At 41.4% G+C, this 19,438-nt stretch overlaps 2 protein-coding genes across 2 annotated transcripts in view; one reads left to right on the top strand and one right to left on the bottom strand.

The window, feature by feature from the left end:
- LOC128599759 (uncharacterized) overlaps positions 1-19,438 on the bottom strand; it is a 44,655-nt gene that overhangs the window by 11,972 nt on the left and 13,245 nt on the right. Inside the window, exon 6 of the mRNA XM_053611692.1 lies at positions 7,450-7,479. Within this exon, the coding sequence (XP_053467667.1) occupies positions 7,450-7,479 (30 nt within the window). The remainder of the gene's footprint in view (positions 1-7,449; positions 7,480-19,438) is intronic.
- Positions 672-6,224, top strand: LOC128599760 (uncharacterized). The gene is made up of 2 exons (XM_053611693.1): positions 672-2,037; positions 5,183-6,224. Exon 1 carries the CDS (start codon positions 1,120-1,122, stop codon positions 2,026-2,028), a length of 909 nt encoding a protein of 302 aa, XP_053467668.1. The 5' UTR covers positions 672-1,119; the 3' UTR covers positions 2,029-2,037; positions 5,183-6,224.

Genomic DNA, 19,438 nt, shown 5'->3' on the forward strand with positions numbered 1-19,438 from the left:
TTTCTGTTTACTGTTCAAACTATGCCCGATTCTCACATAGTTGTGAGCTGTAGGTAGTGACCAAAAGAACAAGGTCAGAAGGCATTGGAACTGATTGTCATCAGAGTTGGCCTGGGAACTTCTGGGGAGCCCACAGGAGGAGCTGCAATCTGGGGACATAGAAGTCTTGAATTACCTTCTAAGCCTGCTGCCACCATGACCCCCCACCAGGAAAAGTGGAATGAATGAATGAATGAATGAATGAGAGCATGTTGAACAGAACCAACAGTTGGCAAAGTACTACAACAAGAATTGTGCAGTCAGCCAGCTGGGGTCATGACAATAGGAGAGGTGCACAACAACAGAGACTACATCAAGTTATGAGGCTGTTTGAAGCTTCAGCAAAAGGAGCTATGCCAGGTGCATGGGAAAGATGTAGAGCTGGCAAAGTTGCAGAGTTGGTTACCATTCTACTGTTAGCCTAGTTCTGTGGCTAACTGCCAAGCCTTTGTTTGTGCTGCTGTGTGTGTGTTTGCCAATCAAAGCAACTACATTGTTTTAACTATGCTTCCTGGTCAAGCATGGTGGTCTAGGTACTATAAAAAATCTTCCTGGCAGTTTCTTCTAAAGAAAAATTTGTCAACGTTGGAGCAGGAAACACATGCATGTAATTTTAATGGTCTCTGTTTGTTACAGTGTTTGTCACTGTTTCAAACCCATGGATGCAGTTAGCCGGTGATATGTGCAATCTAAATCTTTAAGATTTAGTTAAAAATCTTTTTTAGTTAAAAAAGTTAGAAGAGTTAGTTGGAGTTAATTGAGTATCTGGCAACCTGAAGTGTCACTGAGGAAGCAGCGTCAAGCAGGAAGCAGCGCCCTTCGAGTTAACGCTATTACATTAATTTCTTCTAATCTCTATGCTTTAAAATTATTTACCTCACGTTATACAAATATAACTGACACTACTTTAGATAAAACAATCGTAATGTTGCGCTGTCGCTAAATTTGATCTGTTTTTTACAAACATCCGCGACTAGCTTACGACTAGCTTGTAGCCCGTAGCCCGCTAGCATCACCTACCGCTAGCCTTGTTTACATTTCACATTTCTCATTTACCGCTGTTCTGTTTAAAAAACAAATATGTCTGCTGTCTCTCCGGTTTTGAGTGCAGATGAGGACTCACTCGAGCTTCACATGGTGCGGCTGGAATTGGAGGATGTGGAGAAGCAGATCCGCGGCCTACTCGACAAGCAGGCCCAGCTGCTGGATCGACAAACTGTGCTGGAAACATCTTGTGCCTCTGCCCACATATCCAAGGTAAGCACACAGCGTGGTATTTCCACTCCCAGCCCCTCTACGCCGTGTGTTTCTCTGTGCAGGGACCGTGCACCTAGGACTTTCCCAGCCGTGGTCTCCGTCACGCCGGCGCCGACTCACCACGGGCCTTGGGTGAACCAGCGGCGGAAGGCGCGGGCTGGACCCTCTCCACCTCCGGTGTTCGAGATTCCAACCAGGAACCGCTTCGCCCCTCTCCATCAGACCAGACCCAACGCTGTGATCGTCGGGGACTCCATTGTGCAGAACGTCCGTGTAGCCTCATCTAAAGGTAAGGTGCGCACACACTGTTTTTCTGGTGCTTGTGTCCTTGATGTTGCTGCGCAGGTATCCGGGATCCTGAAGAAGGACGAGCGCATTGGAGCGGTTGTGCTCCACGCGGGGACGAACGACACCAGGCTGCGGCAGACGGAGGTTCTGAAGAGGGACTTCTCCAGCCTGATCGAGACGGTACGAGGCATATCACCCACCGCGAAGATCATCATCTCTGGACTTCTTCCCACATACAGACATGGAGCAGAAAAGTTCAGTAGACTTCTAGCATTAAATGATTGGTTAGTCTCTTGGTGTAATGAGCAGAATCTGGTGTTTGTCAATAACTGGAATCTGTTCTGGGAGTGTCCTAGGTTGTTTCGTCCTGATGGCCTGTACCCCAGCAGCCTTGGAGCGGAACTGCTGTCTGACAACATCTCCAAGGCGCTACACTCCAAGTGACTGCCTACCGTAAGTACATCTTCCAATAATAACAACATTCAGTATAATCAATGTTCAATTAAAAATCCGGCACCGGTAATACATACTATAGAGACTGTGTCTGTTCCCCGAGCTATACAAATATATAGAAAATCTCGGAAAGTCTATCTTCGTAACCTAATTAACATAAAATTAAATCATATTGAATGCACAGCCAGCAGTTTTGATCTGAAGCTAGGACTGTTAAACATTAGATCTCTTGTGTCTAAGGCTCTTATTGTTAACGACATCATTACTGATCAGGAATGTAATTTAATGTGTTTAACAGAAACTTGGATTAAACCAAACGAGTACATAGCATTAAATGAAACCAGTCCTCCTGGATACAGTTATGTACATCAGCCTCGTTCAACTGGTAGAGGAGGAGGTGTTGGTCTCATCCATAGTAAAAATCTAGTCGTCACACAAAAACCTAAGCATAAATTTAGTTCTTTTGAAATTCTTTATACCAGTATAAGTTATGTATCCACAAAAAATAATTCAATTCCTCTAATTATTATTTACAGACCCCCAGGGCCATATACTGAATTTCTTAGTGAATTTGCAGACTTTGTCTCAAACCTGGTTGTGTCTGTAGATAAAGCATTAATCGTCTGAGACTTTAATATTCATTTTGATAACCTGGAAGACCCTCTAAGATTAGCGGTTGTGTCCATCTTAGATGCAGTAGGGATTAATCAGAACATAATCGGGCCTACTCATAATGGTGGTCACACTCTTGACCTCATACTAACATACGGACTAAGTATAGAAAATATTATCATTTTTCCGCGGTCTGAAGTTGTCTCAGACCATTATCTTATCTCGTTCATAATACATATTGATCATAATATTTCCACCTCGCCTCGCTACCGCGTAAAACGTACCTACACATCAGCTACTGCACCGAGCTTCATAAATAACCTCGAAGAAACATCAATTAGATTTGGATCACCGTCAGATCCCATAGAACTCGATCAGGCGACTGAAAGCTTGGAGTCAACACTCCGCTACACGCTAGATAGAGTGGCTCCACTCAAAAGGAAAATAATTAGAGAAAAAAAATTAGCACCCTGGTATAACGATCAAACGCGAACCTTAAAACAGACATCTCGACAATTAGAACGTAAATGGCGTCAAACCAAACTGGTGATATTTCAAACAGCATGGAAGGAGAGCCTACTGAAATATAGGAAATCTCTTGGCGATGCTAGAAAAATCTATTTCTCCACCTTAATAGGAGATAACAAAAACAATTCTAGATTCCTTTTCAACATAGTAGCAAAATTAACTAGGAATAAAGCCACTACAGAGAGAAACACTCAATCATTACATAGCAGTGAAGATTTCATGTAATTTTTCATTGATAAGGTTGAAAATATTAGACGTGAAATACAGGCCATTAAATTAAAACCGGACAGTACTGTAACAAACCCATTACATGACAATGTAGCAATATCAGATCAATGTTTAGAGTGTTTTGCTCCGCTTAGAGAGACCGAACTAGCTACATTAATCTCTTCAGCCAATTCATCAACTTGCATACTAGATCCCGTACCTACATGTTTGTTTAAACAGATTTGTCCAGGAGTAATTGAACCACTTTTAAATATAATCAATTCTTCCCTAAGCAATGGCTATGTACCTAAATCACTTAAATTAGCAGTTATTAAACCCTTGATTAAAAAACCTGATCTTGACCCGTCTCAATTGTCCAGCTATAGACCAATATCAAATCTCCCCTTCATCTATAAGATTTTAGAAAAGGTTGTAGCAAAGCAGTTATGCTCGTACTTAGATAGGAATAACATTCATGAAATGTATCAGTCAGGATTTAGACCTCATCATAGCACAGAGACAGCGTTAGTTAAAGTAGTAAATGACCTTCTACTGACCTACGATCAGGGTTGTGTCTCGCTGCTTGTGTTACTCGACCTTAATGCAGCTTTTGATACTATAGATCACACTATTCTCCTTGATAGATTAGGAAATGTTGTTGGTATTAAGGGAACAGTCCTCTCTTGGCTCAGGTCTTATCTGACCGATCGTTATCAGTTCATAGATGTAAATGGTGATTTCTCCATGCGTACTGAGGTTACTTTTGGAGTTCCACAGGGTTCTGTTTTAGGCCCACTGCTCTTTACTTTATATATGCTACCCCTAGGACAAATTATTCGTAAACATAGAATCAGCTTCTACTGTTATGCTGATGATACACAGTTGTATGTTTCAGCGAAGCCAGAGGACAGACAGAAGCTTAGTAAAGTTGAGGATTGTGTAAAGGACATAAGACGTTGGATGTTAACTAACTTCCTTTTACTTAATTCTGATAAAACAGAAATACTTTTATTAGGCCCACGTGTAGTTAGAAGTAATCTTTCTGATCACATGGTTACTCTGGATGGTCTTTCTGTTTCATCATGTACAGCAGTTAAAGACCTTGGAGTGATTATTGACTCCAGCCTATCATTTGATGCTCATGTAGATAATATTACTAGGATAGCTTTCTTTCATCTCAGAAATATTTCTAAGATAAGAAACATATTGTCACTACATGATGCGGAAATACTAGTTCATGCATTCGTCACCTCTAGATTAGATTACTGTAATGCCTTACTGTCTGGATGTTCCAGTAGGAATATAAATAAGCTCCAGTTAGTCCAGAATGCAGCTGCTAGAGTCCTAACTAGAACTAGAAGATACGACCATATCACACCAATATTATCAGTACTGCATTGGCTCCCAGTAAAATCTCGCATTAACTATAAAATACTTTTATTAACCTATAAAGCACTAAACGGTCTCACGCCACAATATCTAAGCGACCTTTTGGTTTCATATGATCCGCCACGCCTACTTAGATCAAAAGATGCAGGCTATTTGACGGTACCTCGAATAGTGAAGGCTACAGCAGGGGGAAGAGCCTTTGCTTATAGAGCCCCACAGTTATGGAACAGTCTTCCTATTAGTGTTCGGGACTCAGACACAGTCTCAGTGTTTAAGTCTAGGCTTAAAACGTATTTGTTTACTCAAGCCTACCCTGACTAGATTCTGTTCTACTACTTCGCAGTCATAATAATCTTTTTTCTCCCTCTCTCCTTTCGCCGAGCCCCACACGAATTTATGGAGATACTAGAGATCCAGATCCTTTCTGCCTCTGGATGGAGCTCAAATCTTCTCTAATTCCAGACTGCTGGGACTACGGCTGCTCCTAAGGCCATACAGACTTCATATAAATCCATAATGAACTTTTTCACACTAACTGTTGTTACCCAGATGAGGATGGGTTCCCTTCTGAGTCGGGTTCCTCTCAAGGTTTCTTCCTCTTAAAACATCTTAGGGAGTTTTTCCTTGCCACCGTCACCACTCAGTGGCTTGCTCAGTTGGGATAAATTCACACCTTTAATATCTGTATACCGTGTTGATATTTCTGTAAAGCTGCTTTGAGACAATGTCTATTGTAAAAAGTGCTATACAAATAGAATTGAATTGAATAAGATGAAAGATATTTCCAGGATGTTCCAACCATGAGTCTAGAACAGTAGTGGAAGAGCAGTACTGGAAGCAGTTTGATTGCTGAATGCTATGTAGTGTGGGCAGAATCAATGACAGATATGGGAACATGTACAGTAGGCTGGTAGCTTCCTCCTGGGCCACTGTTCAGCTCCAGTAGGGAGAGCCATACTCAGCATTGGCAAACAGGCTTGTTGGGTGAATTTCCCAGATCTGCTGCATCATCCCAGGGCAAAAATGCCACTCTCCTTGGCATATGAGCTTTTTTGACAGTGAGAACTCTACACCCTTGCACTGAACTGGTGGCTAAGGCACTCTGTATGAGGCTAACTGCTGCTGAGCACACTTGTGGAGGTATGAGGGATGGAGAATGTTGTTTTAAAAATGTTTTTTAAAAATGTATTTTATGTCACAGAAAAAGGTAAGAAGAACTTGAGGGCCAGCTGGGCAGATCTAAATTCTAACAGGCTGATGTGCCCTTTGTCCTCTCCTTACTGACAGGATTGCTTGCAGAGAATGTGAAACTCCTGCCCTTCTCATTGGAATACAGATATGTTTCGGTCTGTGGTATTTGCGGTTAGCTGCAGGTTGAACCTACTTCCAAGATCTACATGACAGCACTCCATATTAATGCTCATGGTTCTGGAATGGGATGTCAAACAAGCTCATATACAGTAGATGAGATGTTCAGTTGTCCACATTTTTTGGCCATTTAATGTAGTTTTCCAGTCACAGCCATATATATAGCATCCTCATCCTCGTCAGATGAGGAACAGATGGGGAAATTGGCTTCATAACATTCCACCAACAGGCATGAGCGCTCTCTGTCATGGCTTATGCTTAAGCCTAATAGCATTCAGCTGAACCATGTCTGAATCTAGACCATCCATCTGGCTTTCTACTCTGCACATCCTTCATAGTCCATGCCCATTTGTTAAGAGCCTTACTGACCTGTGGCACTTGGATCATCTCTAACTCCCAACTTGCATCACTGTGCATCCATTCTGGCAACTAACTCTCTGAGATGAGCAACACTGAGGCAGAGAATACAAAACCGATGCTGTCCCCAGATTCCAGAGACCCTAGTCATTTTCCACACAAGCAGGAGTCCCAAAAATACCACATTATATTGTGGATAATGGGATCAGCAATTCTACACCTAGTCACTAAGCGCGCAGAAGAATTCACAGTGCTGCTACTTTGCTATACAGTAACTCTCTATTTTGCTTAGCAAACAGAGAATGAATTCAAGTATTTTAGATGATGAAATGAACTTTCCAGCCACAAAAATCTCAGATTGGAAAATGTCCCACCAGCTGCTAGACTGGGTCTTGTCAAAAATCTCCATTCACAGTATGGTTTGTGCCACCTGAGTGGTACATTCAAATTCTGGTGCTTTCACACAAGGGTGCAATAATAAAACAACATGAAATTAAACACATAATCAAATGGGAAATTACAGACCATAAGTGAACAACCTGCTCAGCAGCCATGATAAATAGATAAATAGAGTCCTATGCAAAACCACAACCATGACCACCGTCATGCTGTGATGTCAGCATTTTCAAAAACATGATTTTTTCCCATCCACATAAAAACAGTATGCACAGTTTTAAATATTCTCCACATATGAAACTGGCAAATATGCACCACATATGAAAGCGGGATGAAAAATGTCCATTCAAATGGATAGTAAAAAGTCAGTTTTATCTCTTTATGCCTTTAAGAATCTTCTGAGGGATTTTTAATCTACAATACCAACCCTGAAACTGCTCCGATTTAGAAATAAATTACTGTTTTCTTATTATATTAACTGATATTGTAGTAATAATAATAATAATAATATGTAATATATCTGGAAAAAATATATATAACCAAGACATGTCTTACCTTTTATTATCAGATTAGGAGAGGCATTATCTGAAGAAAAATGCAAAAGAAATTAGATCACAACAACCATGTAAATCACTGGCATAAATTGGATACAAAGGTAAGTCAAATGAAAAGCTTTATTTGTTTATTTATTTTAATTTTGTTTTGTTTATTCAAATTGGTGTCACAAAAGCATTTCATTCAATGCAATTGTTCTTTCTGAGGCACACAGATGGTAGCATCTGCATTTGGTGCCAAGAGAATGAATCCATGGACCCAGCCTGCCTTGTGTCGACAGTCCAGGCTGGTGGAGGTGGTTTAGTAGTGTGGGGAATGTTTTCTTGGCACACTTTGGGCCCGTTAATACCAATCAATCATCACTTGAATGCCACAGCCTATTTGAGTATTGTGGCTGATCATGTGCATCCCTTCATGGCCACAATTTACCCAGCTTCTTATGGCTACTTCCAGCATGATAATGGACCAAGTCAAAAGTCTTCTCAACCTTGTTTCATGAACATGACAGTGAGTTCTATGTTCTTCAGTGGCCTTCTCACTCATTCCCATTGTATCTTTCCATCGGATCTTCCAATAGAACACCTGGGGGACGTGTTAGAATGGAAGATTTGCAACCATGACAAATCTACAGGAATTGCATGATGCAATCATGTCAACGTGGACCAGAATCTCAAAGGAATGTTTCCAACTTAACTGCTTTTATAGTTTGGCGAGCCAGTCAGGAGGGTTTAACAGGTACCCTGGACCCCGACAGACGGGACCAGCTAGGCCATCCAGACCAGGCAACTTTGGCCAAAATTAGGACAAGGTAAGCAGAACACCTGTTAAATCAAAGCTTCAGCAGAGGTTTTGTGTAGTCTGTGAAGGTGGGGAGGCCAGCTTTTGGGACGGATCAGTTCCATGACCCTCCTTAAAAGAACCTAGTAAATTACAAACTAAAAGTTAAGGAACATATTTAGCATTTTTTATAGAATATAAAGACTGGATTGAAAAGGGGACATATAGGTTTGCAAAGGGGTCTGTGTAAAGCATATATGAGTACATAGTGATGAAATGTGTGTGTACACAGACTATATTGTATAAACCTTTAGATGCAGGTGTTTTACCAGTTGATTCCCCCACAATCACCTCTATCTAATACAAATCGTTTTATAGAATTGTATAACTCCTGTAAGGTGCAAAGAATACCTAGTACACCATTCTCAGTTGGGCTCATATATCAGCTCCTAGTCCAAAGAGTATTTGATCTCATATGTGTACCATTACCAGAACCACCTCGGAACACTGAGAGAAGGGACATTCCAAATGTAAAGGTTTATAGATGTTACTTATATCGAGGATGATTTAAAGACAAAGGGTGTTTGATGATCTTGCATTTGGCAACCTATAGAGAAGGTGGGAGATCATAAATTAGTGAAAACTTAACATAGTATAGTAAAATAAGAATAGAAAAATGGCAGAGGCCTAGGTTAAGGCTGAAGGAAAAATCTCTAAATGACTTTTGTTGGTGCCAAGATATATAGGCATAGAGGAAGACAACAGTGTAAGGAGCGTGTCAGAATTTCACTGTGTGGTAGTCCCTAATCATCTAGTAGTGCACCTCCTGTTAGAAAACCCAGATTATGATCTAACTGAAACTATACTGTAGGCAGACAGGCTATATATCACAAGGTACAGTTTGGTAAGATCTCGGAACCAGTATACCTTGTTGATCAAGTATATAAGAAGCAATCTAGGGTTAAGAGAAGAATAGGAAAAGCACAATTCTGTGCTGTAAAAGATAGTAATTACGGTATTATATGGGAACAGTGGGATGCTGAATGATTTATAGCAATACCATGGTACACTGAAATAAGAGTAGAACATGTTGTAGAATATGAGGAGGTGACCAGTCGCTGGTCATATGAAAGTGAGAACATAATACTGCAATTTCTGAAAACTAATGTGGGTTTTGACTTAGTCAGGTTAGAAAAATACACTCTAGGATACGGCGATTACAGATTATATTTAGCTTGATACCATCAGATGTTGATTGTACTATAGTGTGTACAAGATACTTTGGGGAACCATTGATAAGCACAATTTTAAGCCTGATAGGAACCAAAATGATCAGCCTATTCAGGCTCAAAATTGTTAGTCTCTCAGTGTTACGCCAAAGAATGGCGTATCAGGGTATTTTCCTATCTAATACGAGACAGGGTAATAATTAATGGATTCTGTGTTATTTACTTTTCAGACAGATGGTAGAGCGACGGGAAGAGACTGAAGCCAGGAGACGGGCAGAAAAAAGATTTCTGTAAACCGTGGGGATCATTTATGCTCTGGCCTTGATCTGTACTCTCTGTTGGTCGTCTATTCTGTGTCTTCCGGGCTGTGAGAGAACTAATAACACAACAAAACACATGAGTGTGAATTGCACAACAGGATATAGTTGCTGAGACTAGAGGAGTAACGACACATTTTTGGGACAAAATAAAGGGCTGCTATCCCTTTATTTGAATTTATAAAAAACTCAGATAATGAAGACAACAAACCATTAGTAGATCCATTTCAAGATAAACCTGGCCAGTACAACTATTGCTCAGGAGTAACTGCAATAGTTACAGTAGACCTCAGGAGTCGGAAAGAGGAGCTACTGTATCTATAATGGTAGATAAAATTAATTAGCTCGCTGAAGGCCAGCAGGGACAGCGAAACAGATAAAAATTCATTTAGTCTGGTCCAGACATAATCAAAATCCAGGCGAAAGGAGCAGTGCCCCTAGGGCTCGACAAGGGTGTGTCAGGGGCAAGTTGAAAAAGTCTGGCCAGCCAATGCTGTCAGATATAGTGCTGGCCCCACAACAAGGGCAGAGGCAAGCAGCAGGCCCTCAGACAGAAGGTAATGCTCCCAGATCACAGGCACTGGAATGTTGGGGATGTGGAGAGAAAGGACACACAATTGCCAGGTTTGCCCATGGGAGAATCAGCCAGGGAAGTCAGAATATACAGACCAGCAAGAAGGACCTCCACGCCTCAACCAATGGCAAGAACCTGCGGAACCCTGGTTGGGACTCGCAATCAACTGGAGTTGAGGATGCCCAGATAAGCCAGACGGGGAACACATGCAGTATGTCATCCTACTGCATCCAAGACAAGAACCAATAGTCATGATGTCGATCAATGGCATGAAACCAGCCCCGTTTCTGGTGCCACATTCTCATGTATAGGCCAGGAAGGCTCCAGTCACCCCCTCTCTCGCAACTCAATAAAAACCACTGGCTTCTCAGGAACAACACAAGTATTTAGATTCACAGAGCCCCAAACACTAACAGTTGAAGACAACACAACAGTGGCACCACTTCTATATTCACCAAAGTCCCCAGTGAACCTACTCAGCAGAGATCTTCTATGCAAACTAGCAATAAAAATACACTGCAGCCCCACAGGACTGTGGGTAACCATTCCAGATGAAACCTCAGTGGGACAGCACCTACTGACAGAAGCAAACAGACAAATGAGACATGATACAGTGTACTGGCTGGAATATACTGGACCAGATTCCTCTGAACTAAAAAAGAACGATCTAAAATGGAAGATGTGGATACAAGCAATGTGACAAGACTGCAGAGAAACAAGAAGCCCCCTGCACTGTACAATGTACTTTGATCAAGACAGTAAGAATGAAGAGTATGGGCAGATGTGGAATGAGGTAATGGAACAAAGACAATTTGAGGTGATAATGGATGTTGTAACAGGACCACAAGGAGTGGCTGCCATGGTACTCTTGAAAGATGACCTAAAGGACAGGCACCACGTGCCCCACACATCTTTCTCATGGTAGCAGAAGGGTTTGAGTCCAAAGACTTAAGGTCTATGGTTAAAGAGGCAGCACAGGTCAGAGAGTGGAAACCTACTAATAATCCATATCTACACATTTCACCCGACAATAAGTACACAAGAATTTCACAAAAGGGAGTAGGTAGCATGATAGCTACACACACATAGATAGAGAGGCACATGCCGTTGTCACTTCATACATCAGTACTCACAACAGAAACTGATAAGGAAGAAAATGAAACATTACTGAAAAGTGTGCGTGACACATTATGGACAAAACATCAGACAGATGTAGGTTTAGTCAAATCAGCAGGACAGGTGAAAATAGAGGTTAAACCTAATGTCAGGTTACCCTATCAGAAACAATACCCATTGACTACACAGGGTAGGGAAGGAATCAGGCCTACAATTCAGGTGCTCCTGGAAGCAGGGTTCCTGATCCCATATTTCCTGTCAGGAAGCCCAACTCTGAAAAATGGAGACTTGTACATGATTTATGTGCAGTTAACAGAGTTGTACAGGCAGAAATGCCTATAGTACCTGACCCCCACACTCTCTTGCTGAACATCCCCGAGGATACAAAGTGGTACACAGTAATAGACTTGTGTTCAGCTTTCTTTAGTATACCGTTACACCCAGATTCAAGGCATTTGTTTGCATTTACTTACAAGGGACAACAATACATGTATGCGTGCCTCCCTCAAGGGTACTGTGAAATTCCGCCTATTTTTAATCGCGTGTTAGCAGAAGATTTGGCTTCAATCAATATCGCAAGTACACTGTTTCAGTACTTGGATGATCTGTTGATTTGTAGTCCGACCAAAGAGCAATGTAGAGCGGATTCATTAAAAGGTTACAATGCTTGCAGAAAATGGTCATAAAGTCAGTAGGGACCAATTGCAGTTTTGTAAAGAAGAAGTGGAATACTTGGGCAGGATTTTGCATGGAAGGAATAGATCTCCTGCCCCAGCCCATATAGAAGCTAAAAGAACTGCCCCAAAACCTCAAACGGTAAGACAAATTCTTTCCTTTTTGGGGATGGTAGGCTATAGTAGACAGTGGATCTGTGATGTCACTCTATAAACAGCCTGTTTATGGGCTTTATTATGAGCAGCAGACTAGAGGAAGGAACATGCGTCCCTTGTTTAGACACCAGAGGCGTTAGCAGCATTTGAAATGTTAAAAAACGATTTCTTTTCTGCACCAGCTTTGGCTGGGCCCGATTATAGCAAGCCTTTTCATTTGTATATTTCTGAAAAACAGGGATTTGCCAATGCCGTGTTGACTCAACAGCAAGGTCCAGGTAAACAGCCCATTGCCAACTTTAGTACTGCCCTCAACAATGTAGAACAGGGTATGCCATCATGTTACAGTGGATTAGCGGCAGCAGCTTTCACTTATCAAAAAGCTTCTGCAATTATTATGGGTCACCCTACTACCTTATACACCACCCTTGCCCTACACGTGCTTCTAACAAGCCCAGCGATTGTAATTACTAATGCACAGAAGACAAGATATGACATAATACTCTCTGCACCAGAATTGACAATCCGAAGGTGCCAGACTGTAAATCGAGCAGACAGAATGGTAACTCCATTAGACGGTGAGCCACATGACTGTCACGTTACTTCTAACAAATATTTAAAGGCACGTCAAGATCTCGAGAATCAGCCACTATCACATTCCACTCTGACATTTTTTGTAGATGGGTCGTGTTTTAGTGGGACAGATACAAATGTAGCAGGTAATGCGATTGTGGCTCCTTGCCCAGACATTTTGTTGTTTGTTATCGTCCAAGCCCTACCTGTCAGTCAACCTCGCTCAGCCCAAGTGACAGAACTTAAGGCCTTAACAGCAGCCTGTAAACTAGCAAATGGAAAATTTTGTACAATTTTTACTGATTCAGCATATGCATATGGAATGTGCCATTTATACAGTTCAATTTTGGCACAGCGGGGCTTTCATAGAGCAGACGACAGCTCACCTGTGACTCATGGTCAAGCCATTTCTGAGCTGTTACTTGCTTTAACTTTAACATTCAAATTGGCTATTGTTAAATGTGCTGTCCACAGATCAGATAGCATGTTTATCACTAAAGGGAATTCGGCAGCAGATGAAGCTGCCAAACAAACAGCTTTACATCATACTCACATTATGCCAGTCTTGGTTCCAGCAAGGAAGAATAGTGGGAGCAAGGAAGAATAGTGGAACCGGACTCTGGTGAGGGCCAGGGGGACATTTTGTAGCTTCCCTGTCCTTGTTGCCCACATTGATTAGGACAACGCATGGCTCAGACCATTGCGCAAGGTGGGAAGTGGTAAAAAGACTCAAAAGAGCCTGGTGGACTCCATTTCTAGGCCCCATGATTGACCACACGTTAACAAGTTGAGAAATATGTGCACAACACAACATTAGGAAAAATTTCACAGCTCTGATAGGACACATCCCACAACCGGACGGACCACTTTGACACCTGATAATTGACTTTGTGGAGAGGAAAAAAAAGAAAAAGGTATGTCTTGGTGGAAGTGGACAGATACAGTAGATGGGTGGAAGTGCACCCAACAGTGCATGCAGATGCAGTAGTGAAGTTCCTGTTGTGTTAAATGCACTAGAAAAATCAAAAAACATGATTCTAAATGTGCTTCCTGGCCTCTCCAGGTGTGAGTAAACCCTATGCAGTAGGTAGATGATCGCATCATCCATGCTGATTTGGGTCTGGTATGCAAACTGCAGCAGATCAATGGAGTCACTTATGATCAGCTTCAGGTGCCTCAGGACCAGTCTCTCAAAGGTCTTCATGACATGTGAGGTCAGCACCACAGGCCTGTAGTGATGACCTTTCTTGGGCACCAGAACAATGCAGGAGATCTTCCATAGTTGGGGCACCTTTTTCAGCCTTAATGAAAGATTGAAGAGGTGTTGAAAAACCTGCAAGCTGTGTGGCACACGCCTTGAGCAGCCTGGTGTTGATGATGTCTGGGCCCATAGATTCAGAGTTTGGATAGCACCTGTCTCAACTGGCTAGATGTTATTAATGGGCTGGTGGAGAGGTAGGGGGTCATTGGTGTGCCTATGTCTGTGATGATTCTTGTATTGTCCTCATCATCAGGAGTGTGTGAATGTCCATTTGAGCTCTCAGGGGTGGGGGCTGAGTCAAACCTGTTGAAAAACCGGTTTAGCTCATTTGCATGTTCCAGGCTGCCCTCCATGGCTGGTCTGGAATTTTTTAGCCCCTGTAGGAAATTTTTAGCCTTAGTAATCCTGTTCATGCTCTCCCATACCTCTTTGGCACTTTTTACTTCCAGCTTGCACTCTAGCCTCTCCTGGTAGCTGTTTTTTGCTTTCCTCAGCTCCCTCCTTAGCTCCTTTTGGACTGACATGACCACCTCATTGTCTCCTGCCATGAATGCTCTCTTTTTCCTGTTTAGGAGGGCTTTAATATCTTTGTTGATCCATGGCATGTTGTTTGAAAAACAGCGGACCTTCTTTGTGGGTACAATGCTGTCCTCACAGAAGCGTATGTAATTTTGTAATATACTGGGAGAGTCCCTCAATGTCCTCTGCATGATCCTCAAGCAACAGGTCCCAGTCTGTGGTCTCAAAGCAGTCCTGCAGGGCATTTTTGGCCTCACTGGACCAAACCTTTATGAACTTGGTGGTGACAGGCTGCTGTTTGACTACAGGCTTGTACAAGGTACAGGTACAAGTTAGATCAAGTTGTGGACTGATCTGATCTGTCCATGAAGCACAACAAACTGGCCTCCCTGAACTCATGCTGGCTACTCGTCAGTGCTGCAATCTCATCTGAATTGTTGGCCAGCAATCTTACATTCCCCATAACAAATTATGGAAGACAAGGTTTGAGTCTCCTTTTTCTCTCCCGCTTCTCCCTAACCTTTGCACCTGCTCTTGTCCCTCGCCTGTGCCTCGGTAGCTCCACTGGTATGTACGCCTGCAAAGCCGCCGCTCTAGTCTGATGCATCAGGAGCTGCTCCCTTGAATAAACAAGCATTGTCCGAGTAATCTTGGTGGGTCCAAAAATCCAGCAAGAAACACGTTCAAAATGACAAATTTGGGCAGACATAAAGACAATAAGGTGACATAAAAGTCTGGCATAAAACCAGAATGATAGAATGTCAGAAAGAGGTGAAGAAGTTAAAGTTAAAAAGCTGCAGGAGCTGCTGTGACCGGCTGCCACTCACGTCTGCGCCTAGTAGATGTACAACCACAAGAAACATCTCATGATGGGTAAAAGCAAAGAGCTCTCCCAAGACCTTCACAACCTTATTGTTGCAAAACATATTGATGGAATCAGATACAGACGTATTTCAAAACTTCTGAATCCTCCAATAAGCACCAGTAGGGCCATTATCCACAAGTGGAAGCAACATTACTCCGTCATCAACCAGGCATGTACAGAAGCTCCTCGTAAGATTTCTGACCAGGAAGTCAGAAGAATAGTCAGAAGAGTAGTTCAAGAGCCAAGGACCACTCAGAAAGAGCTCCAGAAACAGTTGGCTGCAGCAGGTGCCATCATCACAGAGAAAACAATAGGCAATGCCCTCCACTGCTCATGCTCACACCGCAAGACTCCATTACTAAAGAAAAGGCATGTTGAAGCTCATTTAAAGTTTGCTACAACTCATTTGGAGAAGCCTATGTTATACTGGAAGAGTGTAGTCTGGTCAGATAAGAACAAAATGTACCTATTTGGCTATCATACTACACACCATGTTTGGAGAAGAAATGGCACTGCACATCACCCTTAAAACACTATACCAACAGTGAAGTTGGAGGTGGAAGCATCATGGTGTGGAGCTGTTTTTCATCGCATGGTACTGGCAGACTTCATATAATTGAAGGAACGATGAATGGAGCCCTTTACCCGGAGATTCTTGAGAAGAACCTGCTGCCAGGATGATGAGATGTGGGTGGACCTTCCAGCATGACAATGATCCAAAGCATAAAACAAAGGAAACTCTCAATTGGTTTCAGAGAAAAAAAATCAAGGTGTTAGAATGGCTCAGTCAATCACCTGACTTGAATCCAATTGAACAAGAGTTAAAGACAATATGTTTAGAAGAATGGGCCAAAATGAACCCTGAATATTGTGGCTGATTAATTTCTTCATACAGGAAGCATCTTGAAGCTGTCATTACAAACAAAGTCTTCTCCACTAAGTGTATTAAATAAATTTCAGTTAGCATGTTCAATACATTTTTCCTGTGTCATTCCTCTTTATTACACATAACTTTATTTATGGACTTTAATGTTTGGATTTCTTGAGTTAATACCAAAGTCTGGTGAAAATTTCATGTGAATAGCCTCATTGGAACTATATTTCTGAAAAAAATGTTTATGCGTTCAATACTTATTTCCTCCACTGTAAAGTGTGACTAATATATTAATGCGACCAGTAGTCCCCAAGACACCAGATAATGTGCAAGTAGCACCTAGCATACGCTTCCCATACTGCTATGAGGGATACGGAGAAAGTGAGGGAAAGTGATCAACCGGAGTACAGTGAAATGAAAGGATGTGGTCCAGAAGAATACAACATCCCCCAAAATGGTCCATTCCGTCTAAAGGAGTCCCTGTAATGTATATGGTGTAAAATAGAAAATGTATATAGTATTTGGGAAACAACAGTGATATCAGAGAGAACACTACAAAAAAAAAAAGAGAAAAGGGAAGAAGATAAATAATTGAGTTACTATATATATACACAGTATATATATATATACAGTATATATCTATATATATATATATAGATATATATAGATATATACATACATACATATATATACATACATACAGTATATATATATATATATATATATATATATATATATATATATATATATATATATATATATATATATATATATATATATATATATATATAAAGTAACAAAAATAGAAAAAAGGGAGAAAAAACAACAAGATATTATAGAAGCATATGCAATGAGTACTATGGGTTGTATGTCTTTGTGTGCCTCTGTCTCTAACTCTAAGTAGACAGAAAGACTGTCCTGGGCAGCAGAATGGACACTAGTTACGAAAGGATAAACATCCTGACTGATGAATTGGGAGAGTGGACACCAACTCATTTGAAGCACCCCATCCCCTTTTGTGCATATTACATCACCATGGACCGAAAATGGGTAACTGCAAAGGACAAACGGACATATAGACCTGTGAACTGCGAGGGGATCTAGGTTTGGATCACCCATGCTTGGTATCTTCTGATGCAAGAGGTATCGTATGGTCTTCGGGTGAGAGAGTTAGAGTGGTTTTCCCCAAACACTCCCATGTGGAAAATCATAGAGGTTATCACGAATAGGGCAGAAGAAGAAAGACTAGAGACTAATGTGCCAACTAAGACACAGAAGATCTTAAGCACTCTGCCGAATACAAGAAGGGGAAACAGATAAGGGATCAGGGTGATGTGCTAGAAACCTCTCCCCTGACTCCCACCGAGCCCTTCTACGTGGTGCAGAATCACAAAAGGCAGAAGAAGGTATTTGCCTGGGAGCAGCAGGCAAGATTAGGAAGAAATTCACACGAGAAGGACTGAAATATTATGATTGCGTAAATGTATGTTAGTATAGGTGTAGAGTCCAGGTGAACGATACACTGTCGAGCAGAAAATGCTGGCAAGTTGAGAATTTTTCCCTCATCAATTGGCGAAGAATCACACACCTCTGGACATAGGTATCTGTTATCAATGATATATTTGCTTAACAATATGCTTACTTGCCATTATAAGAAAAGTTAAATAAGAATGCATGTTTCCTCAGCATGGCACCCAAGTGTTAGCAGATTTGTGAGAAAAGTGTGACTTTAAAGTCACAACGGGGGAAAATATGTAGGAATAATAGAGTAATAAAAGAGAAATTATGTAGGAATTTAGAGTAGTAAAATGTAAAGAATTGAAGCATCACCTGACATTTGAAAACAACTGATGTATGTATGTACAACTGTGCAGTATGTGTGTGGGTGCGCCGAAGAGAGCAGAGGGGCCTCATGACAGATCTACTGATACCAAGGCACACACGTATGAGCAGTTAAAAGAACACACACACACACACACACACACACACACACACAGAAACTGGTTTGAAGCAGGATTTATGTACTGGCAGGAGAATGCATAGAGAAGCATTACTTTTTTACAACAAAAGGTTTCACATAATATTTCAAGGGATACATATTCTTTTTTTAACCTTCTAGGGAACCTGGGTAGCTTGAGTACACTTAGATGCAGTTGGGTACGTGGGAGTCTGTCTGCCCCGAACACTGTAAAGCGTGTTTAAGTAGATGCATCAGTTCTTTTCTTCTTCATGGAAGGCCCAGAGTTCTTCTTGGAAGGACCAGGGTTGATGGTGTTTGACTTTACATCTAATCACAGAAAACACATGAAGACTTAAGAATGCAAGTCTGACCATAAAAAGCACATAGAATAAACATGAGTGCATATTCCATACAGGAAATGTGGAAAATTCACTCACCCATGGTACAGGCACACAGTAGACAAATGTAAAGGTAATTCAATTCACTCATCCGTGGTGGAACAAGGCCTCAAGGTTAAATAAAGAGAAAGCAAACGGCAGAGACCATATACGCCCCTTAGTGTAATGACGCAAATAATGACGTTTGCATGAGAAAGGTAAACCAAGATAAAGATAATGGAAAATTTATGGCCTCACAAAATGGGAAAACTTGGGGCCTGTTGAAGATAACGGGAAAATTATGCAACCGAAATACATGAGGAAGATTGTGATTGGATATACCAAAAGGGGAACTGTGTATGATTGGTTAAAGTTAGATATGGTGCCATGACTGAAATATAAGTATATAAAGAACCTTCTAACCAACAGAACCTCAGTGCAAGCTACATCTCCATGTGTTGTGCATTCCTGGTACCAGTTCAGGTTATTTGATGTCTTGCTGACTGCAAATAAAACTTCCTCATCTGAATCCAATCTTCATGAGTTCGGCGGTTTTATTTTTCTAAAGAATGAGTCACATAGCTTAATTGATTTCATAGTTTGAATTTCTGAGCTAGCAGGGTCAATGTAGGTTGGAGAAGCAAATTATCCAGCACATCTTGTGGAATACATTCCACAAAGAATTGAGGTGGTTTTGAGTGAAGTCCTACCCAGTAT

The sequence above is a fragment of the Ictalurus furcatus genome, chromosome 23 (assembly GCF_023375685.1).
Source record: "Ictalurus furcatus strain D&B chromosome 23, Billie_1.0, whole genome shotgun sequence".
NCBI classification, from domain to species: Eukaryota; Metazoa; Chordata; class Actinopteri; order Siluriformes; family Ictaluridae; genus Ictalurus; species Ictalurus furcatus.

Coding starts and splice junctions, on each gene's coding strand:
- LOC128599760 (XM_053611693.1), top strand. CDS start 1,120: ATGTCTGCTGTCTCTCCGGTTTTGAGTGCAGATGAGGACTCACTCGAG.